This window comes from Coregonus lavaretus, assembly GCF_964263955.1.
Source record: "Coregonus lavaretus genome assembly, chromosome: 25".
NCBI lineage: Eukaryota > Metazoa > Chordata > Actinopteri > Salmoniformes > Salmonidae > Coregonus > Coregonus lavaretus.
In genome coordinates this window covers 8,365,520-8,392,013 of record NC_140012.1, presented here as the reverse complement: position 1 = coordinate 8,392,013, position 26,494 = coordinate 8,365,520, and the positions used below count along the sequence as shown (strand labels likewise).

General features: G+C 42.1%; 1 protein-coding gene across 1 annotated transcript in view; it reads right to left on the bottom strand.

Annotated features, from left to right (window-relative positions):
• Positions 1–25,275, bottom strand: part of LOC311101016 (semaphorin-4G-like) — a gene marked incomplete at both ends in the record, with an annotated part of 58,758 nt that extends 33,483 nt beyond the window's left edge. The window contains 4 exons of the mRNA XM_084142023.1: positions 4,963–5,061; positions 10,974–11,036; positions 11,481–11,629; positions 25,149–25,275. Coding sequence (XP_083998149.1) covers positions 4,963–5,061; positions 10,974–11,036; positions 11,481–11,629; positions 25,149–25,275 — 438 coding nt within the window. The remainder of the gene's footprint in view (positions 1–4,962; positions 5,062–10,973; positions 11,037–11,480; positions 11,630–25,148) is intronic.
• Positions 25,276–26,494: the final 1,219 nt, after the last annotated feature.

Sequence of the window (26,494 nt, the reverse complement as noted above, 5' to 3'; positions counted from 1 at the left end):
CGTGCATAACTATTCACTCCCCCCCCCCCCCCCCCCCCCAAAAGTCAATACTTTGTAGAGCCACCTTTTGCAGCAATTACAGCTGCAAGTATCTTGGGGTATGTCTAGCCACTGGGATTTTTGCCCATTCTTCAAGGCAAAACTCCTCCAGCTCCTTCAAGTTGGATGGGTTCCGCTGGTGTACAGCAATCTTTAAGTCATACCACAGATTCTTAATTGGATTGAGGTCTGGGCTTTGACTTGGCCATTCCAAGACATTTAAATGTTTCCCCTTAAACCACTCAAGTGTTACTTTAGCAGTATGCTTAGGGTCATTGTCCTGCTGGAAGGTGAACTTCCGTCCCAGTCTCAAATCTCTGGAAGACTGAAACAGGTATCCCTCAAGAATTTCCCTGTATTTAGCACCATCCATCATTCCTTCATTTCTGACCAGTCCCTGCTGATGAAAAACATCCCCACAGCATGATGCTGCCACCACCATCCTTCACTGTGGGGATGGTGTTCTCAGGGTGATGAGAGGTGTTGGGTTTGCGCCAGACAGCGTTTTCCTTGCAAAAAGCTCAATTTTAGTCTCATCTGACCAGAGTACCTTCTTCCATATATTTGGGGAGTCTCCCACATGACTTTTGGCGAACACCAAACGTGTTTGCTTATTTTTTTCTTTAAGCAATGGCTTTTTTCTGTTCACTCTTCCGCAAAGCCCAGCTCTGTGGAGTGTACGGCTTAAAGTGGTCCTATGGACAGATACTCCAATCTCCGCTGTGGAGCTTTTCAGCTCCTTCAGTGTTATCTTTGGTCTCTTTGTTGCCTCTCTGATTAATGCCCTCCTTGCCTGGTCCGTGAGTTTTGGTGGGCGGCCCTCTCTTGGCAGGTTTGTTGTGGTGCCATATTCTTTCAATTTTTTAAGAATGGATTTAATGGTGCACCACTGCCTGGCGTGAATTTTTTGAAACACCAAGGGGGGTGAATACTTTTGCAAGGCACTGTAAGTACTTTGCACCACTGCCTGGCGTGACGTTTTGACAACCGTGTAAATCTCTATAGGACAAAGTGACTTTTATCAATATATAAACCCTGCATTTATCCCCCAAAAATCAAACGCTAGTTAGCTGCTAATGTGGCTATCATACAGAACTACAAACACCTGTCTCAAGCTTCACGTCACTCACCATGATCTAGACGAGATTGCCAAATCGAGGCAAATGTAAGAATCTCTGGATTAACTATCTAATGTTAGCTAAATTTAGTAAAGAGTAAATTGGCTAAATTTGTTTCAATTGACAATTCTGTGAACTGTCTCGGGCAAGTTTTGAATTTACACAATACCTGTAATCTAGCTAGTCTTGAGTCAACAGTGTGCTTACTTTACTGCAGGAAGACATTGATCTGTTTGCTGTTACCCTCTGGACAGCAGATTATTAGTATAGCTACTAGGCAAGGTTATGTAACCTTATTTAGTCCTACTTGCTAAGGTGGGTTTTAAATTATTTGGTATTCACACATTTGTTTTTGAGGTAGAATTACTGTCATGTTATTGTTGCCAAATTGCAAACATTATTCCAGAACCAATTGGTGAGCCTGAGTCTTATCACCTCAACTAGGTAAGCTGTTTCAACTTCCTGCAATGTTTCAGTCATTGCAGGAAGTCCGGAAGAGCAGGAGTGTGTGAATGGTTTTGTCCCAACCCAGCTCTAACACCTGATAATCAACATAACAAATCACGGCGATAGGCTATGATTTGTAATCAGGTATGCTTTGTAATCAGGGGCGGATTCATTTAGAGGGTATTGATATATAACGCATGCTCCTCTCTCAAGTTGAACTTGTTGACTGATACCAAGGCGGCGGTTGCTAAGAAGACGGGAGCAGCTGCAGACCAGAAGACTGCAGCCAAGGCATCACTGGTCCACACTTGCCCTGTCCTCTCCATGTGTAGGCTAATGTACTGGCCTTTGTGGTGCAGTCTTTCATATGTGAAGTAGTTTGTTGCATCGTATTACTTAGTTTATCATTTGTGTCAACTTTGAATTCAATCTAAGCCACAGATTGTTAACTTCCTTCATTTTTACTTGACCTTTACAGATGCAGACCAGAAGACATTCAAGCAGCACTTTGAGAGCAAGCATCCCAAGTCTCCAATGGTCCCAGTCCTGGTTGATGTGCAGGCCTAAGTGACCACACACACTCAAATGGACCTACAGCTGGGGTAAGATTCCTCAATCATTCACACACAGTAGACATAGTGTAAACCACCATGTTGTCAACAAAATGCTGTCCTCAATGCTTAAGGCCAGGCTACTTTTTTCCCCTTAATCATATCACAATCAACTTTTACCAGTTAAATGTAGATAACTCATTAAATATGCACATTTTTGCATATTGTGCAAATCAATTTTTCAGGACACTGGATGAAGTAAGCCTAAATATTTTGTTTTAATTTTTTTAAGACACTCCAGGACCGAACTTGTGCAGAGCAGATTGTGGATAAATACTTTTTCATCTTTCAATCTGTAAAATACTGAGGACATATTTGTAAAATGCATTTTTGATGTATTTCTCCAAAGAAAATGTTATCTAGAATGTTTTAAAAAATCTACATATCAACAATTCCCTCTGGGCAGGTCTGGAGAATATATCTATTCAGATGCTTCTGAAGCTGAGAAAAATGAGATGGCATGTGGGATGAGTCTACCTTTCGGGAAATGGCAGTTAAAGACAAGTACTGAATTTAGATTACCAAACGCCAAACGCCTATTTAGACCCAATAATCATCTCTTCAAAGTAAGTTACTAAATATAGTCCAGTTTGTAACACTCTCTATGAAATGGGCTTTTAAATTATGTGTAATTTAATTTAGTGAGATTTGAAATTATTGATATATGTCAATTTCTAAAGTGGTTCAAATTCTATACAATTTTGATGACGGTAGTATGATTAACTAAAGAAAATATACATTTTCATGAAGTTTTTGTCATTTTTATGTTTACTTTTTGAAAATACTAATATTAATGGACCAAAATACCAACAAATCTCAAAATTGAAAGATACATGCAAAAATGTCATTTCATTATGTGGTGACTGGCCTTAAGTTGTATTGTGTATGGCTCAATTTGTGGAAATGCTGTGATCACTCATCGTCTTTAATGTTGTGATTCACATACACACGATGACAACGATATGAATGCTGCAACTGAGACGGAATGACAACGAGGGACACAAGCTGAGACCCTGAGTATGACTGGACATGGGCCGGATTTTTGTGACAACGACCTAAAAGGGGTGCAGAAGCACACCAGCACCCCATTTTATGTTTTTCCATGGCCAACCATCCCTCTAGCTACCCCTTATTCCAGACTATGCCTTTTATGCCCCATGGTCCCTCAACTTCGGACACTATGGAACTCTCCATCTTATCTCTATAAACCCACCCTACCTTCATCCAATTTCCCTATGCTGCTTCCTTCACTTTTTCTCTTGATTTGAATACATCTGGACTCAGTAACATTTTAAAAAGTATTGTGGTGTACTGTTTTTGCTACCTTTTTTTCACCTGTGTAATGCTGTTCTCCTGCTTATTCTAGGGTTCAGACTGAATGCAGTGTTAAATGTGCTGCTCACAATTGACAGCAGCAATATGGACCTGTTAAAATGACAATAAGGGTGTTGATATAGCTACGTTTAGGCATGGCTTCCTTGTTTTGAGTCTGTTAAGTGTGTTTCTCATTCTGCTGGAGTTGACCTAGTATTTTATATTAAACATACCTTACACACCCAGTTGTTCTCCATTTGTAACTCACCCACCAAAAATCACAATATGCTGTTTTACATTTTGTGTTATTTGTGGTGGTCTAATTCCTAAAATGGAAAGGAGAAGAATCTGTGTGCTCTCGGATAGTAATAATAGTTAATATGGTGCTCTTCGATGTCCCAGGTTTGTGGCATTGATGAATAAATAATGACATTTTTACTTCAAGTCAAATGTTTATATTATGTATGAAAGGCATATGTATGCATTGTATACTATTTTGATTTATTTAATTGATGTAATTGTTGGAGTTCAGGTGTTTGACGTGATTGATGGGTGACTAGGTGCATTCTTGTCAAATAAATATGCTTATTCATGATTATGGATACATTCTGCAATGAGTTAATCTGGCTTTGAATCTGCAACTGAACATGTCAACAAGTTAGTTCTGAATTGCTTTAATACAGCAGTGCATTCTGACATCATTAATTGAAATAGATTTAACCTCGTTCATATAGTTGGCAGACATTATAAGGGATTAAATATAGACTGCCACAGGCTGAAGGAGAAGAGGATCTGGTAAAATAAGGGTATGTTGCTAATTTAATCTAGGTAGGTAGCTAGCTATCTAGCTTATTTTCAAAATTCTAGCCTAGTATTCATGGCACATTGTAAATATCTGACTGCTACTAGGTTAGTATTCTGTACAATACACAAGACCAAATGCATAAATAAGACAAATATTAGTTAAAATATGGAACAGTAAATGAAAATGTTCAATATATCTTTCATTTTGGATCAAAGTAGCTAGTAACCAGCTAGCTGACAGCAAAGGTGTCAGCTGGAGATGACGTGCAGGAGCTTGCAGGGATTTGTAGTGTTGCATGATGTCTACTTCGATGCTAATTAGCATTTTTGAATCTGAGAGTAAATAGAGCTGAATATATTGATAAAAGACACCTTGTCAAAGAGAGATTTACACGGTTAGCAAAACGTCCCGCCAGGGAAAGCCTACATGACACAGACCTTGTTTGAAGTGGTTCTAAGATCCCCTATGGGAAAAATGGACGGTGAAAACATTTTTGGAACCATTTCCGTGTTTGACCACTAGGTTTTATGGGTAATATGACGTGTCCACTGTGGGGCTCTATGGGCAGTTTGTTGGGAGCCGGCATGTAAACCAGGAAATCCCCAGCAACAGGAAGGACAGCTCTTACTATGTAAGCACAGAGGGGCCTGAAGGCGTGTGTGCCACAGACGTACAGGTGAGTCTCATTGTACCTCTGTAGGAAGCGGATGTGATTGTAACAATCTGTCTGTAGGAGAGACACAACAGGATGGTTATACATCTATATAGCATCAACCTAATCTTGAAGACATAGGCTAACACATTCACTTGACTCCTTCACGCATGGTGCCGGAGGGGATGGCTGCCGTTTTACGGGCTCCTAACCAATTGTGCTATTTTGTGTGTTTTTTCGCATTGTTTGTAACATATTTTGTACATAATGTTGATGCTACTGTCTCTTATGACCGAAAATAACTTCTGGATATCAGAACAGCGATTACTCACCTCAAACTGGACAAAGATTTTTTCTTTAATGAGTCTGACATGTAGGATATAATGTTGCTCCTAGACAAGGCCCAAATCCCCGTCATTCGCATGAAGAAAATAAGGAAATACAGGGGGCGGAGATCAGGGTGCCTTGTGAGAATTTGTTGGTGAGTGGGTAACCCGCCTCTACCATCCGTTCTATTACCCAACGTGCAATCACAGGAGAATACACTGGATGCGCTCTGTTCGAGACTATCCTACCAACGGGACAATAAATATAAAAAACTGTAATATCTTATGTTTCACAAGTTGTGACTGAACGACGACACAGATAATATACAGTTGGCTGGATTTTCCGTGCATCGGCAGGACAGAACAGCTACGTCCGGTAAGACGAGGGGTGGGGGTGTGTGTCTATTTATCAATAACAGCTGGTGCGCGATGTCTAATATTAAGGTAGTCTCGAGGTATTGCTCGCCTGAAATGGAGTACCTCACGATAAGCTGTAGACCACAATATCTACCAAGACAGTTTTCATCTATATTTTTTGTAGCCGTTTATTTACCACCACAAACCGATGCTGGCACTAAGATCGCACTCAACGAGCTGTATAAGGCCATAAGCAAACAAAAAAATGCTCATCCAGAAGCGGCGCTCCTAGTGGCTGGGGACTTTAATGCAGGAAAACTTAAATCCGTTTTACATGTGCAACCAGAGGAAAAAAAACTCTAGACCACCTTCACTCCACACACAGAGACACATAAAAAAGCTCCTGATTCCTGCTTAAAAGCAAGTACCAGTGACTCGCTCAATATGGAAGGACTATCAAACAGGCAAAGCGTCAATACAGGACTAAGATTGAATCCTACTACACCGGCTCTGACGCTCGTCAGATGTGGCAGGGCTTGCAAACTATTATGGACTACATAAGGAAACCCAGCCGTGAGCTGCCCAGTGACACGAGCCTACCAGACGGGCTAAATGCCTTTTATGCTCGCTTCGAGGCAAGCAACACTGAAGCATGCATGAGAGCACCAACTGTTCCGGACGACTGTGTGATCACGCTCTCCGTAGCCGATGTGACCAAGACCTTTAAACAGGTCAGCATTCACAAGGCCGCGGGGACAGACGGATTACCGGGACGTTTACTCAGAGCATGCGCGGACTACCTGGCAAGTGTCTTCACTGACATTTTCAACCTCTCCCTGACCGAGTCTGTAATACCTACACTACCGTTCAAAAGTTTGGGGTCACTGAGAAACTTCCTTCTTTTCAAAAGAAAAGCATTTTTTTTGTCCATTAAAATAACATCAAATTGATCAGAAATACAGTGTAGACATTGGTAATGTTGTAAATGGCTATTGTAGCTGGAAACGGCTGATTTTTTATGGAATATCTACATAGGCGTACAGAGGCCCATTATCAGCAACCATCAGTCCTGTGTTCCAATGGCACATTGTGTTTGCTAATCCAAGTTTATCATTTTAAAAAATGTGAAAACCCTTTTGCAATTATGTTAGCACAGCTGAAAACTGTTGTGCTGATTAAAGAAGCAATAAAACTGGCCTTCTTGAGACTAGTTGAGTATCTGGAGCATCAGCAATTGTGGGTTCGATTACAGGCTCAAAATGACCAGAAACAAATAACTTTCTTCTGAAACTCGTCAGCCTATTCTTGTTCTGAGAAATGATCAGCTATTCCATGCGAGAAATTACCAAGAAACTGAAGATCTCATACAACGCTGTGTACTACTCCCTTCACAGAACAGCGCAAACTGGCTCTAACCAGAATAGAAAGAGGAGTGGGAGGCCCCGTTGCACAACTGAGCAAGAGGATAAATACATTAGAGTGTTTAGTTTGAGAAACAGACGCCTCACAGGTCCTCAACTGGCAGCTTCATTAAATAATATCCGCAAAACACCAGTCTCAACGTCAACAGTGAAGAGGCGACTCCGGGATGCTGACTTTCTAGGCAGAGTTGCAAAGAAAAAGCCATATCTCAGACTGGGCAATACAAATTTAAGATTAAGATGGGCAGTCTGAGATATGGCTTTTTCTTTGCAACTCTGCCTAGAAGGTCAGCATCCCGGAGCCACCTCTTCACTGTTGACGTTGAGACTGGTATTTTGCGGGTACTATTTAATGAAGCTGCCAGTTGAGGACCTGTGAGGCGTAAAATAAAATTGCTTTTCTTTCGAAAACAAGGACATTTCTAAGTGACCCCAAACCTTTGAACGGTGGTGTACAAGTTTCAAGCAGACCACCATAGTCCCTATGCCCAAGAAAGCGAAGGTAACCTGCCTAAATGACTACCATCCCGTAGCCCTCACGCCGGTAGCCATGAAGTGCTTTGAAAGGCTCACATCAACACCATCATCCCGGAAACCCTAGACCCACTCCAGTTCACATAACGGCCCAACAGATCCACAGATGACGCAATCTCAATCGCACTCCACACTGCCCTTTCCCACCGGGACAAAAGGAACACCTATGTGAGAATGCTGTTCATTGACTACAGCTCAGCATTCAACACCATAGTTCCCACAAAGCTCATCACTAAGCTAAGGACCCTGGGACTAAACACCTCCCTCTGCAACTGGATCCTGGACTTCCTGACGGGCCGCCTCCAGGTGGTAAGGGTAGGCAACAACACATCTGCCACGCTGATCCTCAACACGGGGGCCCATCAGGGGTGCGTGCTCAGTCCCCTCCTGTACTCCCTGTTCACCCACGACTGCGTGGCCAAGCACGACTCCAACACCATCATTAAGTTTGCTGACGACACAACAGTGGTAGGCCTGATCACCGACAACGATGAGACAGCCTATAGGGAGGAGGTCAGAGACCTGGCAGTTTGGTGTCAGGACAACAACCTCTCCCTCAACGTGAGCAAGACAAAGGAGATGATCGTGGACTACAGGAAAAGGAGGGCCAAACACGCCCCCATTCACAACAATTGGGCTGTAGTGGAGCGGGTCGTCACCAACGAACTATCATGGTCCAAACACACCAAGAAAGTCGTGAAGAGGGCATGACAATGCCTTTTCCCCCTCAGGAGACTGAAAAGATTTGGCATGGGTACCCAGATCCTCAAAAAGTTATACAGCTGCACTATCAAGAGCATCCTGACCGGTTGCATCACCGACTGGTATGGCAACTGCTCGGCATCCGACCGTAAGGCGCTACAGAGGGTAGTGCGTACAGCCCAGTACATCCCTGGGGCCAAGCTTCCTGGCATCCAGGACCTATATACAGTGGGGCAAAAAAGTATTTAGTCAGCCACCAATTGTGCAAGTTCTCCCACTTAAAAAGATGAGAGAGGCCTGTAATTTTCATCATAGGTACACGTCAACTATGAAAGACAAAATGAGAAAAAAAAATCCAGAAAATCACATTATAGGATTTTTAATGAATTTATTTGCAAATTATGGTGGAAAATAAGTATTTGGTCAATAAAAAAAGTTTTGTCAATACTTTGTTATATACCCTTTGTTGGCAATGACACATGTCAAACGTTTTCTGTAAGTCTTCACAAGGTTTTCACACACTGTTGCTGGTATTTTGGCCCATTCCTCCATGCAGATCTCCTCTAGAGCAGTGATGTTTTGGGGCTGTCGCTGGGCAACATGGACTTTCAACTCCCTCCAAAGATTTTCTATGGGGTTGAGATCTGGAGACTGGCTAGGCCACTCCAGGACCTTGAAATGCTTCTTACGAAGTCACTCCTTCGTTGCCCGGGCGGTGTGTTTGGGATCATTGTCATGCTGAAAGACCCAGCCACGTTTCATCTTCAATGCCCTTGCTGATGGAAGGAGGTTTTCACTCAAAATCTCACGATACATGGCCCCATTCATTCTTTCCTTTACACGGATCAGTCGTCCTGGTCCCTTTGCAGAAAAACAGCCCCAAAGCATGATGTTTCCACCCCCATGCTTCACAGTAGGTATGGTGTTCTTTGGATGCAACTCAGCATTCTTTGTCCTCCAAACACGACGAGTTGAGTTTTTACCAAAAAGTTATATTTTGGTTTCATCTGACCATCTGACATTCTCCCAATCCTCTTCTGGATCATCCAAATGCACTCTAGCAAACTTCAGACGGGCCTGGACATGTACTGGCTTAAGCAGGGGGACACGTCTGGCACTGCAGGATTTGTGTCCCTGGCGGCGTAGTGTGTTACTGATGGTAGGCTTTGTCACTTTGGTCCCAGCTCTCTGCAGGTCATTCACTAGGTCCCCCCGTGTGGTTCTGGGATTTTTGCTCACCATTCTTGTGATCATTTTGACCCCAAGGGGTGAGATCTTGCGTGGAGCCCCAGATCGAGGGAGATTATCAGTGGTCTTGTATGTCTTCCATTTCCTAATAATTGCTCCCACAGTTGATTTCTTCAAACCAAGCTGCTTACCTATTGCAGATTCAGTCTTCCCAGCCTGGTGCAGGTCTACAATTTTGTTTCTGGTGTCCTTTGACAGCTGTTTGGTCTTGGCCATAGTGGAGTTTGGAGAGTGACTGTTTGAGGTTGTGGACAGGTGTCTTTTATACTGATAACAAGTTCAAACAGGTGCCATTAATACAGGTAACGAGTGGAGGACAGAGGAGCCTCTTAAAGAAGAAGTTACAGGTCTGTGAGAGCCAGAAATCTTGCTTGTTTGTAGGTGACCAAATACTTATTTTCCACCATAATTTGCAAATAAATTCATAAAAAATCCTATAATGTGATTTTCTGGATTTTTTTTTCTCAATTTGTCTGTCATAGTTGACGTGTACCTATGATGAAAATTACAGGCCTCTCTCATCTTTTTAAGTGGGAGAACTTGCACAATTGGTGGCTGACTAAATACTTTTTTTCCCCACTGTACTAGGCAGTGTCAGAGGAAGGGCCAAATTGTTTTCAAAGACTCCAGTCACCCAACTCATAGACTGTTCTCTCTGCTACCGCATGGCAAGCGGTATCGGAGCGCCAAGTCTAGTCCAAAAGGCTCCTTAACCGCTTCTACCCCCAAGCCATAAGACTACTGAACAATTAATCAAATGGCCTCCCATACTATTTGCATTGACCCCCCCCCCCTTTGTTTTTACACTGCTCCTACTTGCTGTTTATTATCTATGCATAGTCACTTTACCCCTACCTACATGTACAAATTACCTTGACTAACCTGTACCCTCGTACATTGACTTGGTACCGGTACACCTTATATATAGCCTCATTATTGTTATTTTATTGTGTTAATTTTTACATTATTTAAATGTATTACTTTAGTTTATTTAGCAAATATTTTCTTAACTCTATTTTCTTAAAACTACATTGTGAGTTAAGGGGCTTGTAAGTAAGCATTTCACGGTAAGGTCTACTACACCTGTTGTATTCAGCGCATGTGACAAATTAAATTCGATTTGATTTGACTACATTATTACATTATAATAACAACACCACATCATTGTTATACTAGATTGGGCCGTCTAATAAGGAGAGAGAGAAACTGAGAGAGAGAGAGAGAGAGAGAGAGAGAGAGAGAGAGAGAGAGAGAGAGAGAGAGAGAGAGAGAGAGAGAGAGAGAGAGAGAGAGAGAGAGAGAGAGAGAGAGAGAGAGAGAGAGAGAGAGAGAGAGAGAGAGAGAGAGAGAGAGAGAGTTTGTGCATTGAGCGGTGGGTGCTACACGCCATTGGTTGTACCTGATTGTCTTTTCCTTTGTTGAGACACTGCTTCTTCTGCTCTGCCGAAGCTTCCCAATCAATCTGCAAACATAGGGGGACAATAATGACCACTCAGTGGGAGAATGGGACAGTGTACCATGCCAACATTTCAATACTCCAGTGAATACTCAATTTTAATACTCCAGTTACTCCCATCAACTACATCATTGAGTTTTAATATATTCTGTTGGCCTGTGAGTAAACTTGCCCCATACAGTTAATCCAATACTCACACTGCAAAAAATGAACGTACAATAGGATTTACTGAATCTCCTTAAGGCTATTATTAGCCTGTCCTGTTTAAAATTTGTGAAAGAGAAAAAGATTTGTGAAGGAGAAAAATATTTGTGAAAGACGGTTCGTTTTGCAATTGCAACATAACGGTTATGTGATATGTTGTGCTGTACCAGTTAACCAGTTACAATACAATACAACTTTTTTGAAACGGAAAGTTAGCATCCTGGCTGGTACAGTAAAAATACTCACCGTGAGGTTGCCAGGTGTAGAGATGTTGGTGGTGTCCAGTGCGTAGAGAGCCCCCCTGGCCCCTACATACAGCACCCCATTGTCCTCCTCCAGTAGAAGTGTGCTGTAGTTCTGAGATGGGCTGCTGAACCGCTGGCAACCCAACAGGCCTGAAAACAAACACACAAACTTACTGAGACTTTGGGGTCAATTTAACTGAACCTGCATTGTTGTATTTGCACCGTTTTCCAATGGTCAAATAAAGTCACAGAATGGTTTTGGCACTGAAAAACCCTATAATTACTATTACTACTGCCAAGCACAGGTACATGCTTCCACTTTTCAGAATAAGAAAACACTATGTTGGGTCTGGTGTTATTCCTGTGTTAGGGTATACGTCTTGCCTCATAGAATGAAACTGGCTGTACTTAAAGTTTTACTTGAAGTAATATAGTTGGAATACTATGCACATGCTTTCTCTTTCCAATGGTCTCTCTGACCCTATAGCGTGTTGTGTTTTCTACCAATTATTCCTCTTTTCCGATAGCTGAACTCTGGCCCTATGCTCCACACACAGCTGCAGTATAGTCTCTCTATCAGAAGTGAAGGAGTGTAACAGATTGACTGAAACAAGCGTTCATCCATCCCCAGTAAATCAATGGGCGGGATGAGATGAACATAACTTCCCTTATTACTGCGAGCAGCCTGGGACACACTCCCAGGAGAGGAACAAAGGAGGAGAAAGAGGATAGAGGAAGGAAGAAGAGGAGGACAAGGGGAGGAGGAGAGGATAAAAGAGAGGAGGGTAGGATGTATTATTATACCCATCTGCACCATGCTGACTCATATTCATTGTTCCTCCCTCCTTCTGTCCATCCCTCTCCATCTCTCACTTATTCACGCTATCTCTGTCAGCCTCCATCACCTTCTTAATCTCTCTTTCTGTCCCCTATCCCTCACTTTTAAATCTTGATCTTCAAACTCCATCAATGAACTTTCAGCGCTCCTATATCAAATGACTATCGTCTATCTTATCACTAAATAAGACCACATCTTATTATTACAGCAACCTAGAAGAAAACAGTGACCTCTTTTCACATCTCATAGCAGCAGGGCAGCTTGCCCCCATTTTAGAGGTTCTAGACTGCTGATAAAATACTTTGTTTGATCCGTTTCCATGAATTAAGGGCAAAACACAAAGGAATGAATGTGTAACACTGTGTTGTTTGTCTGCTGTATTTGTTCAAGGGATATGAAGCTCAGATGCTGTACAATATGTCCTAATCAACCTTACTTGTGAACCCCCTCCCCTAATAACACACACACACACTGATATGATTTGGCAGTACTGGGGCACATCTCCCACTGAATGCTCTTAAAATTCCCTCCCCCCAATACCCCATCTCAAACACAACCCATAGAAACATGCAATGGTTTTGAGCAGGTGCTGAAAATCAAAGTGCATATTCAGCAAAAAGAAAAGACTCATCGATTGATGCTCCCATGTGGTTAATTGAAACAATGTTTTGAGTCTTTCTAAGGGTCAAAATAGTGTTACAATAGCACATCCAGACACTTGGAAAGATAGACTGAAGGCCAAGGCTTATTATACACACAGTAACACAAGTCAGATTGATTAGGTTATTTTAATAGGGTTAAAGACATGCTTTGGTACTTTGGCGACTACAAAGTATTTTTTAAACCTCCCGCTTTGGGCTGGATGTGTCAATGTGTAGTTCATACATGCAGAATTCTTATGCAGAATTATTGTCTTACCTCAATTAGCCACGAAATCCCTAGTTTGAAAGCAACTGTTTTTCTGGAAGCTGTGCTGCACTATTTTCCTTACATTTTCCCCCATGTGGGTCAGCCCCTTAGCAATTCCAGTTCAACCTATGAGCTTCAGCCCCTCGCCATATGAGTGACAGATAGCAAGATACACATGATGCACCCACAGCAGAGCAAGAGAGAGAGAGCAATGACGTGGTGCACATATCTGCACATATGTGACATAGTACGCCATTTTCGTGAACCACTTTTGGCTCGTGAATGCTACTTTCAGAACTACTGGCTAAAAAGTACACAAATGTCTCGGAGAATCCCTTTAATAATGTCATTAAATGCTTTACTGAAGTTTTGGGGAAAAAAAGTCAAAATATCTCTGTGGACAGGTACACAATTACAAATAACTCATCCACCCTCGCATACTGCAATGGCTAAAATGAATTTGGGAGTGCCAGTTACTACAACAAATACTACATGTTGTTGTCACTGGTAAAGTCACTTCGATTTGCTGTCAAACCTGTTTGAAGACCCCTCCCCACACAAACAGTCTAAATAGTCTCTCAGGGATACAATGGTGATACTATGAGTAGCACCCATGATTATCAGCCAGTAACCCTCCATACACAGCAGGACACACAAACACAAACAGAACAACAGACATGCGTGCACACAGACACACACACACACACAGGCACAGGAAGACAGACAGACAGACAGACACATACAGTTGAAGTCGGAAGTTTACATACACCTTAGCCAAATACATTTAAACTCAGTTTTGCACAATTCCTGACATTTAATCCTAGTAAAACTTCCCTGTCTTAGGTCAGTTAGGATCACCACTTTATTTCAAGAATGTGAAATGTCAGAATAATAGTAGAGAGAATGATTTCATCACATTCCCAGTGGGTCAGAAGTTTACATACACTCAATTAGTATTTGGTAGCGTTGCCTTTAAATTGTTTAACTTGGGTCAAACGTTTCGGGTAGCCTTCCACAAGCTTCCCACAATAAGTTGGGTGAATTTTGGCCTATTCCTCCTGACAGAGCTGGTGTAACTAAGTCCGGTTTGTAGGCCTCCTTGCTCGAACACGCTTTTTCAGTTCTGCCCTATACATTTTCTAAAGGATTGAGGTCAGGGCTTTGTGATGGCCACTCCAATACCTTGACTTTGTTGTCCTTAAGCCATTTTGCCACAACTTTGGAAGTATGCTTGGGGTCATTGTCCATTTGTGACCAAGCTTTAACTTCCTGACTGATGTCTTGAGATGTTGCTTCAATATATCCATATAATATTCCTTCCTCATGATGCCATCTATTTTGTGAAGTGCACCAGTCCCTCCTGCAGCAAAGCACCCCCTTAGCATGATGCTGCCACCCCCGTGCTTCACGGTTGGGATGGTGATCTTCGGCTTGCAAGCACCACCTTTTTCCTCCAAACATAACGATAGTCTGTCTTTTTTATGGCGATTTTGGAGCAGTGGCTTCTTCCTTGCTGAACGGCCTTTCAGGTTATGTCGATATAGGACTCGTTTTACTGTGGATATAGATACTTTTGTACCTGTTTCCTCCAGCATCTTCACAGGCTCCTTTGCTGTTGTTCTGGGATTGATTTGCACTTTTCGCACCAAAGTACGTTCATCTCTAAGAGACAGAACGCGTCTCCTTCCTGATCGATATGACAGCTGCGTGGTCCCATGGTGTTTATACTTGCGTAATATCCCAAGGATGAACCAGACTTGTGGAGGTCTGCATTTTTTTTCTGAGGTCTTGGCTGATTTCTTTTGATTTTCCCATGATGTCAAGCAAAGAGGCACTGAGTTTGAAGGTAGACCTTGAAATACATCACAGGTACACCTCCAATTGACTCAAATTATGTCAATTAGCCTATCAGAAGCTTCTAAAGCCATGACATCATTTTCTGGAATTTTCCAAGCTGTTTAAATGCGCAGTCAACTTAGTGTATGTAAACTTCTGACCCACTGGAATTGTGATACAGTGAATTATACGTGAAATAATCTGTCTGTAAACAATTGTTGGAAAAATTACTTGTGTCATGTACAAAGTAGATGTCCTAACCGGCTTGCCAAAACTATAGTTTGTAAACAAGACATTTGTGGAGTGGCCGCCACCCAAGACATCAAGATTCCTTGATGTCTGTCAGAAGCCTGACCTATGAGCTACTCCGAAGGCAACGTTCTAAGGCCAAACAAGCACAACAACAAGCTGTGACAATTATGGATTTTGGGTAAGAATTAGTTGTCATACAAATGACCATGGTAATTGCCGTAATTGGCGTCTCAAAAACAAATGGTTTTGACAGCTTGGAACTTTTGGAATTGAAGTTCCTCCTCTGCCTTTCTGCGCGTAAAAAATTACAAACGTTTATTGGTTAAATCTACTTGAAAATAAAGTTGAATCCCCCCTCCTACAATGAATGTATTAAAATGATTATGACAAGAAAAAACATTTGTTCACGGTTATGGTCGGTTACACGATTATACATTAATTGTGCCAGCCCTACACACACGTATTAGGACAATTGCTAAAACACTAAACCCTATTGTCTGAACCAAATGCTCAGTTGCCTGAACCCACTGATTGAATCAATCACTCTTTTGGCAAAACCATAAGCACTTTTCACCTGTTTAGACACAACTTGCCAACACATTTTCATTGTGATGCACCCGTGCTGCATAATGGTGAGCACATGTGACAAAAGTCAAACACAATTAGAGCACAGGTATCACCACTTGAACACAACAACTCAAAATTGATCACACTTGTGGCTAATGATGTGAGGGAACATATACAGTAAGCCAGTTTAGAGAGCACTGGTTTGTGAGGCCCTACAATGGATAGAAATCTGAGAGGAAGAGTTCGTGTGAGAGGAGGTCGAGGTGGTCGAGGTGGTCAGCGAAGACAAAGAACAGTAATATCTGATGAAATCAGAGCTACTGTGATTGACCATGTTCTTGTCCATGGTATGAGCATGAGGGAGGCTGGACAAAGGGTACAACCAAACATCAGTAGATTCACTGTGTCCACCATAATCCGAAGATTTAGAGAAGAGAACAGGTAATTACCTTTTTTTGACATTATAGTACAGTATGTAAATGTTGACAGCAATTACTGTATGACATACTATATACTGTACCACAGTATACTGTAAGTGAATATATGTTTCAGTACATCACTGTACCAATGTACTGTAGTATTGTAATGGAGGGTTGGTCTAACTGTTTGTAGGCCTAGTATTCCATGTATATTTTTTGTAACTCCATGTTCTCTTTTTGTAGAATTGAAAGACTGCCACATGGGGGTGGGAGGACAGGTATGTTCTCCCCACACCAAGAGACCCTAATTGTTGATATGGTCCGTAAGAAAAATGCCATTAAACTGAGCGAAATTCAGCAGAAGATCATTGAGGACCATTTACATTTTGAGGGTATCAACAGTGTCAGCCTCTCTACTGTTGATCGTGTCCTCAAGCGCAACAGACTGCGCATGAAACAGCTATACAGAGTGCCCTTTGATCGCAACTCAGACAGAGTCAAAGAGCAAAGATTCCCACATTCAATGTTGATTACTCTAAGTAGTGATTTACTGTAGTGGCCTAAATCACTTTTTCCGTATCACTTACAAAACTATATCTATTTCTACAGAGGGTTTTTCAACTGGATGCAATGGAAAGACCCCATCAATACATCTACATGGATGAAGCTGGGTTTAATCTCACCAAAAGGAGAAGGAGAGGCCGTAATGTGATTGGCCATCGGGCCATTGTTGGTGTTCCTGGGCAGCGTGGTGGCAATGTCACATTATGTGCTGCCATCAGCAATCATGGGGTTGTCCACCATCATGCCAACCTGGGGCCCTACAACACTCACCAGCTCCTCATTTTCCTCAATCACATGCGAGATGCTTTGTTAGGGCAGCAGGATGAGCATCCCATCTATGTTGTTGTTTGGGACAATGTGAGTTTTCACAGAGCCCTCCAGGTTAGAGAGTGGTACAATATGAACCAAGGTTTTATCAATCTTTGCCTTCCACCGTACTCCCCTTACCTAAACCCCATGGAGGAATTCTTCTCCTCATGGCGGTGGAAGGTATATGAACGCCAACCTTACACCAGGGTAAATCTCCTGCAAGCCATGGGACTTGCCTGTGGTGACATAGGTGTGGAGGCATGCCAAGCCTGGATACGGCATGCCAGGGTTTTTTTCCCCCGTTGCCTGGCCAGACAAAATGTGGCCTGTGATGTGGATGAAGTCCTGTGGCCTGGCCCAGTACGGAGACATGATGCTGTGGCTGAGTAATGCACTTATTTGTATATTTCTGTACTTTATTTTTACATGGGCTTACTGTACACAAGTGGCAAACGCATAAGATTTCTGTTTGTTTTTACAAGTGCTACATGTAAATGCACAAGATTTCTGTTTTGTGTTTTTGTACAAGTGCTAAATGCACAGTTTTTTTTTGTTTTGCAACATGCATTTAGCCTACAGTGAACAATAAACATTTATTTCTCCAGCTTCATGTCCTGAGCATTGTGTTTTCTATTTTTCTACGTAGTGTTTAGTGACTGTTCAGTAGTGTTTTTTATTTTGATTGACTCGGGGCACGATTTGACAACATAGTTCAGTTTTGAGCACAGATTGAACTGTTTTGAGGTGAAAGTTTGGTTTTGCAAGAAGAGTCTGAGGTTTTGTGAATGTAGCTTGAAAATTGGGTTTTGTGTTCACAGTTAAGAGAAAAGGAGAGCAGCTTTCAAGAAATGTGTCTTAGCAATCGAGAAAACTGTAAGCATTGCTCCAGTCCTCGAGGGCCACAGTCCTGCTGATTTCATCTATGACTTTTACATTAACTAGCAACTGACTTACACATGGGAAACAGCTACAATATGTGCACTTTCCAAACATCATGTACCCGTACCAGGGACAAACCAGCAGGACTGGGAAGCTTGAGGACCTGAGTTGTTTACTTCTGATGTAGAGAGAGAGAGAAGGAGAGAAATAAGGAGAGAGAGAGAGAGAGAGAGAGAGAGAGAGAGAGAGAGAGAGAGAAGAGAGAGAGAGAGAGAGAGAGAGAGAGAGAGAGAGAGAGAGAGAGAGAGAGAGAGAGAGAGAGAGAGAGAGAGAGAGAGAGAGAGAGAGAGAGAGAGGGAGAGTACATGATAGGCAGAGACCAAGAGAGAGTGACAGGGAGAGAGAGAGGGTTGGAGAAGGAGAGAGATAGAGAGAGAAAGGGAGAGAGAGACAGACGGAGACAGAGAGTACAGGATAGACAGAGACCAAGAAAGAGAGACGGGAAGAGAGAGAGAGAGAGAGAGAGAGAGAGAGAGAGAGAGAGAGAGAGAGAGAGAGAGAGAGAGAGAGAGAGAGAGAGAGAGAGAGAGAGAGAGAGAGAGAGAGAGAGAGAGAGAGAGAGAATGGCTTGCAGTTCCTGTTCTAAACCCGTAGCACAAGCTGCACCTTGTGCTCTGTTAATCGATGAGGAGAGTCCACAAAGTGACGGAGCATGCCAGCTGAATCTGAGCCGACAGGGCGGTTTCTTTTTACCATTGTCGAATGCACCCAGTGTGTATACTGAACATACACGCTTTGCACCTATGCCATTTCATCTGATTCACAGCTCTTTCAGCATCAGGCTGTCTGTGTGTGTGTGTGTGTGTGTGTGTGTGTGTGTGTGTGTGTGTGTGTGTGTGTGCGCGCCTTGGGGTAAATTGAGCCAATGGCCATGGGGTAAGTTGAGCCAGTGGTTGAGCCAATGGTAAATTGAGCAAATGTAAGTGTTTTCTTCCTAGGTGTAATGCAAGGCATTATCACTGGGATATGAGGTAACAACAGGGCCTAGCTCATGCTAAAAGTGTTTTTTTTTTAAGTACAAAATGTTTATTAGGTGTTAAACCTGTGTTAGAAGATGCTTAAAATTATTAAAAGACAAAAAGTGATTGTGATTGTGTTGAAGTGTGTTTAGGAAATAAAGATAGACATGGTTTTAAAAAGGTAGTGGTAATATTTCATTCAGTACAGACATTTGTAGGCGGCTTAACTTGCCCTGTCCCTTGTGCCAACAGACCACTTTTTTTTGGACAAACTATGTTTTGAAAAATGTAATGTTTACATGAATTCTGATTATTTCCAGGGATACACAATATCCTTTTTTATTATATATATATTTTTTTGGGGGGTAGATCAGCTTTAATATTGCAGATAGATTGTGGCTTCCATCAACGTAATTGTCTGCATCATTTCCAATCCCCCATATACAGTATATATATTTTTTAAATGTATACTATATATTTTCCTATATTTTCCTATATTATTTTCACCTAACCCTACCATCTCTCCCCTAATTACAGTAAACTAATGGACAACAACACTTAGGCTTCTACTTCCAGCTTATACACACATTTTACAGACACAGTATATTTTACAATAGTTATCTTTTGTTTGTTTTTAGTTCCATCATTCAGCTCCACTCAACCCCTCCCATCTATCTCTGAACACCATCCAGTTTTGATTTCTATTTGCCATATATTTTTTTACTATTCTCATAGATTCTACATATTGTAAATTAAAGATAAACATTTTTGCTATGAGTATTATTATATTATTGATTGATTGACTATGACTTTTTAAATCACCCAGCAGTGCTATTTGCAGAGTTAGCTCCAGGTAAATGTTGCAATTCTTAAGCCATTCCTGAACCTGGACCAAAAACAAGCTATATACGGACAGTACCAAAACAAATTATCTAATGATTCTGTCTCTTCGCAGCAAAATCTGCAGAGCTGGGATGGTTGTATCCCCCATATGTAGACATCTTTGTTAGAAAGAATACTATATTTCCCTTGATGGAGTGATGCTGAATATAAAAAATGTCTCAACTTACCCCACTCTCCCCTACATGTGCTGGGGGGACAACAGTTTCAGTCATTTTCAAGTTTTATTGTCACATGACTTAACCACTGTAGACACTGGTGAATACTGTCAGCTGTTGCTCAGTTGATCAATGTTATATAAGCCTATATCCTGGTGTTGCAAGCACCATGCTCTACCAAATGAGCTACAGAGGACCAACATTTCCTGTTTCCTATTTTCAAAAACCTCCAAAATGTCTGAAGATTTCTCAAAATAGATTATTTGGACCAAAGGATTGGCATAGCTGCCTCATCCGCAGTGGCTTCAATTCCTTAAATGAATCATCCCTTTGGGAACAGTTCACACACAGTCAGCATAAACAAAACTGTTCTCTCTATTTTTACATTTTAGTCATTTTAGCAGACGCTCTTATCCAGAGCGACTTACAGTTAGTGAGTGCATACATTTTTTCATACTGGACCCCCGTGGGAAACGAACCCACAACCCTGGCGTTGCAAGCGCCATGCTCTACCAACTGAGCTACACAGGGCCTGTAGCCCCTATCACGAGTGAAGTCTGTAGTATTTACCATCATGCTTGTGATCTTTGGCAGTACTGTGGTTTTCACCTCATGCAGTGCTCGTGGTTGCCTGTATCAGCGTGACTGTGCATTTCGAATGAAAACTTTTACCATTACTGTTTCGAATTATGATATTACAATGAAATCAGTGCACGCACAGCAATAACAGAAAGCAGAGATCTTTATCTCATAGTGGTAGATCAGGCAAAACCTCCCACAGTTAGTGCATACAGTATACTACTCCTATCCTGGTGCTATTTCAGGTACTGTATCTACGCAGAGTCTGTCGCTGCTCAGATCCTGTCAAAACCAAGCCCAGGGAACATCAGAGAAAGAGATAGATCAAAGCATCCCAGGATAACTCCAATTCCTCTCTATTGTCACCAGAGGAATTTCACATTAAAAGAAGCCATTTTCTGCAAACACTGACTGGTGAGAACAAATTGTGAGATGCTGTATACAACAACAAGAACGAAAGGCAGAGAGAGACAAAACATTTTGTTTTCAAATTGAGCCTATGTCAACTCATTATTATTTTAGTGAGTAACTTGTCCTTTATTCTGTACAAATTTTGAGATGTTTTGTCTGTTCACCTAGACACAACAACTGACTTGACTAAATACATGTGAATTACAGGCCAACTTTGCCATTTATTAACCATACTATCGCATAGGTTCATGCCTCAGGATGGGTATGCTAGTCTACATAAAATCTCCATAGACTACATAAAATCTCCCCTTTTCAACTGATATTTCTTAGAGATGAAAAAACTATTCTACACCATGTCTAAATAATACACAGAAATCCACTACTATCAAGCCCTCCGCTGCCCTCTCCTCGTAGCAACAGTAGACAGATCTTACACATGCATCAATATTGCATGGTTCCATTACTTCAAGTCTGGTTGGTACCAGCAGAGAGAGCAGGACATGGGAGACAACCCCCTAAGTACATCCTTGAGTTCAGACTAGGGCTGTTGCGGTGACTGTATTACCGCCACACCGGCAGTCATGAGTCATGACCGCAGTAAAATTCCATGTGACTGATGAGTCACAGTAATCTCCTCTTATGCACTCTGAACATGCTTTGGTAGTACCCAACTTGCTAATGACCATCAGGTCCTAATGGCCTGGTACTCAGGGCTCTATTGTCCCTCTAACCACTCTGATATCAAAGCAAATGCGATTGAAAATCACATCAAACACTTATCATCAAAACAGTATCTTGCTTTTAAAACTCACCTCACTGTGATGATCAGTTTGAAGAAAGACGTTCAACAACAGGTTGAAACTGAGTGGAAAACATGGTCGTTGTGGATGTTGTTTCAAAGCCTAACAAAACGAAATGGACAGCGCTTTCTAAGGCGATGATTAATTCAAAACACTATATGCATATTAGAGCTTATGCATACGCATAGAGTTATGAGCCCAATAAAAAAAGAAAACCTCAATTAAAATTATGATTGTGCCATTATACAATCCATAGCCTAACGCATATTACGCAAAACTGATTTAAGATGTCTTTGGTAAATAATTGGTCTAGCCTATACTCCAAAATTAAACAAATTCAAGTAATCGCCTTTGAGTGTGGACTGTATTATTATTCATACAGGATGGACTGGTTACTTTATGCTATGGTCCAAAATGTCTATCCATGAGGCTGGGAGAGAACGTATAGGCCTTGGCGATGCTGTTGGTTCATTGATTGTGCAGGGCGGCTTACAGAGTTAGCCTACAATTATAGTGAATTTGTATTTGATTTTGAATAGCCTAGTAATAGGGCATTTTTTATATTTAATTGTGTGACACATTACCTTTAGCTATACAGAATATCTCCCCAACAATGCTCTTCCATCTCCTCCTTTCTCTCCTTTATTCCTTTCTAGAGCGCGCAGAGGGGCTGTCAACAGTTTAGTGAAATATGTTTTGTTGCGAAAACATGTTACTATCGATGTTCCCGAACAGATTTCACTTGGTTTCCCAAATTAAGCACTGGAACAGGTTGGAGAGCCCATGGCATACAGAGTTTGGGCAGAATATCACCTGTCGCGCAGCGAGAGCATGCTCCTCAAACAATGATTGATGCGAGGAGTGAAATAAGTGTTCTTATATTTAATTCTCAGCTGCTCATATTAAGCACATGCTCCGCTATAAAATCGAAGTAGTTTTCCCCTGCCCCTGTTCCTGCCCATTTGATAAAGGGCCATTCTAAATCAAAACTAATTTTACATACTGTATTAGTAAAGACAAGTTTAAATTGAGAATAGTCTGATGGGTGAAAATATGATCACTTGATGAGAGAACAAGGAACAAGCAAGCTTTTTTTGCGACTTTCTCAAATCATCAATAGCCTATATTCGCATCATGCAGCCCATATGTTTTGATTTCTAAGACGTTCTAAGGTTTGGATCATTCACAACTAAAGTTGCCAAATAACTCTAAATCTAGCGTATAGGACCTGTTTCAAACGATCACTTTTACACTCAACATAGCTACTTCTTATGCGCACCTGCTTCAGAATGGGAAAAATATCCTTTCTGTTTTCTTCAGCTAAGTTCAATTATATTATTTTTGATATAAAATAATGGTACAGTCCTTTTAAGCATACTGTATCTTGTCTGCTAATTGAACAAGCCTACAGCCCTAGTTCAGACCAGAGTCAGGTATTCATCTAACGACAGAGAGGGACACACACACACACACACACACACAAACAAATGCACGCACAAACACATAGATGAGCACGTGCACACACACACACAAGAACACAATTATTTTTAAAATTACAGTATGTCAGATATGCCCTTTTTAGCGTGGTTATAAATCCTTTCTCTGTTTTATTGCGAGTTACTGTACACCCACTCCTACAGACCAACTGTAAAACATAATGCAAATTAATGATCGTCCTCTCACACTAACTGTGAAACATATTATAAATCCACCCAGAGAGATACATACATTTATGCTCCTAATATAGTACCACCACCATCACCACCCACATAGCCCTTATTTCCATACACAGTACAGTCAAGTGCCCGGCGCCCATTTTCCTCTAGGAGGTGCTACTTTCTGCACTCTCCATTTCTGCACTTGGGCATGTTTCTCCTAAGGGAAAGTGACAGGGGGTGCATGCATGTGCAGATTTTAGATGTAAGTAGAGATCATACATGCATGCATGTGCACGCCCGCATGCACACACACACACACACACACACACACACACACACACACACACACACACACACACAACCCATGGGAGTCTGAATGTAGGTCAATGACTTCCTTCTACAAGGACAAGGAGAAAAATAAGACCGACTGTACCACACACGTCTACAATAAAAGAGTGTACCAAATTAGCAGTAGAGGCTTTTTGAACAAAAATGATCATGACATTAACATGATTCTGATAGGAACTCACTAATACTTATGCATCACATTATCTGGAATCCATTTCCCTGAATGGGAAACCCAGTGACATCATTCTTTTGGGTGGATTTATATCCTTTTTCTGTTGTGCACGCTCAAGCATTGCATGTGAAATACACATAATATTATTAATACTACCTCAGGTGAGGAGCAACATAGCTAACAAAGATTTTTGAGTGAAATTCCCATTTAAACCCACTAAAAGTCCTGTCTATCGCTTATCTCTAACCGTCTCTTTCCACTGCAATAGTCTGGTTTTGTGACTGCACCATAGTGCAGGCAGGCGATGCACCCGGCTCTCTTCACTCTGTTAATAATCTGTTCATAATATTCCTCCTCTCAAGACAGGAGTGGAGAGGTGTGGAGAGCTGACAGCAGCCAGGGACAGTATAGTCGTCTGAAGAGCCTGCCAGGGCTGGGTGATCCCTCTGCAGTAGCTTCTGCTGCAGTAGATAGAGAAAGAGAGGCTGAGCTGTTATGGGGGGTTGGGGGAGGGGGGCGGGGGGGGGGATGCTGATGTGTGTAAATTATGTACCTTAACCCTTCTTCGTAAAATCACCTATTCAGCACTATTTCATTTTCTACACAGGCACTGGTCAGGGATGCACTGTAGAGGGGTCCTCTTTTATGGGCGATGAGAGCTTCTGTCTATTCTCTATTGTTTCATTAGGGCTGCATGGTGAACTAAGTGAACTAGGACAGGACTTGAGAGAGACGATTAATAACTCCCTGGAAGTAGGGGCTGGCTGTCTTCGGGGCCAACTTACAAAACTGTGCCACTTGTTTAAAGTGAACAGGAGGGAGTTGGAGCAGCCGTATTGAATCCACACACCGAGTGTGACATTAGTATCCCGTAGATATCCTATATCCTAAGTACAGCCAGGAGTTTTTCCAGGCCATGTGAACTGACCAGAAAAAACTCCTAGGCCACAGCCTATTACTCTGTCCCAGAGTTTTCCTTAGGTCAGGTGTAGTCATGTTGCCAGGACAACCTCCTAGTATACAGCAACCTGGAGCCTTGGTCTGGCCTTACCTTGGTAGAGCACTGTGGTCCTGGGGGTGACGTCAAGGACGGGGCCGAAGGGGAACCCCCACACCCCTGACAAGCTACAGAGGAGCAGCTGTAGGAAGGGGAGCAGCAGTGTGACGTGGCCCCCCATGTTTGCCAGGCTGACCCGGGTGCAGGTGGAGCCCTGTTTGCTGTCACACACCTTGTTGCTTACACACACAAGAGTGATATTATCCTCTGTTGGGCTCAGCAGTGGTGGCTTCTAGGTCATCCTCTGTCTGTATGTAGGCTCACTCTGCACAGAAGACAAAGAAGAAAAACAGATATTATCCCACACTGTTAACTATAGATGCCATTGTTTAGATGAGAGTGTGTGTGTGAGTGCGTGCGTGCACACGTGTGCGTGCGTGTGTGTGTACTGATTTCCTGGGCCTGGTTGAATTTGTGCATAATCACACTGCTTCCAGCATACGTCACCCACATTAACTTAGTCCCAATAAGTACATACAAAAGTTGATGATGAAAAAGTATTGTTGTTTTCTCTATTATTCTGGAACATGCTCCACTTCTCCACTTACTAATTAGCAGTGTGTGTTGGGAGGCTAGGCAGGGTAGGCTATCTAGTGATTAGGCCCGATGCCATCAGATCAGTCTCCGCCTGGTTGGCCACACTCTTGCGCTCTGTCACTGATCAAAGGCCTCTGCCGTGAATCCTGTTCTCCTCCACAACCTACAGTGTAAACACACCAGCATCTCACCCATCTGCCACTATATTGCGTTGATGGTGTCGCCTGTGGAACGTGGCCTGGGCGATGACCGCTTATCTGTCATCACCGTGACGACAACATGGATACTGCACATGGAAAGGTAAACCCATCTGCCTGAGCCGTGTCACGCCTGGATCGTAAGACGCATGAACAATTAGAAAGGGTCGAAACAAAACAGCATGAGCAGGATGTCCTCTGAAACGCTTTGGAAAATCGCTCAAATCTGACCAAAACATATTTTCACATTAATTGTTTGCTCAAACATATTCAATATATTGTTGAATAACTGTTGACATGAACTGAAAATATTTTTTAAGGGTTTTATCTACTCGGTTGGATATTACTTTTTCAGCACTGCACTGCACTGACCAGTTTCTGACAAATTTACCTCAGTTGCTTCCCTGTTCAGAAAGCGCAGTTATATTGATTGATGGCCCTACAGAATGTGCAAAGATATAAAATGGAGTTATAGTCTCTCTGGATATGGCCATCTGTCAGGCAAGACATAATGATATGAAAGATATTATCCAGCCTGACATTTCTACAGATGGCCAAGGAATACACTCCAATTACCCAAGTGTCTCATCTTTTCCTTGCTTTACA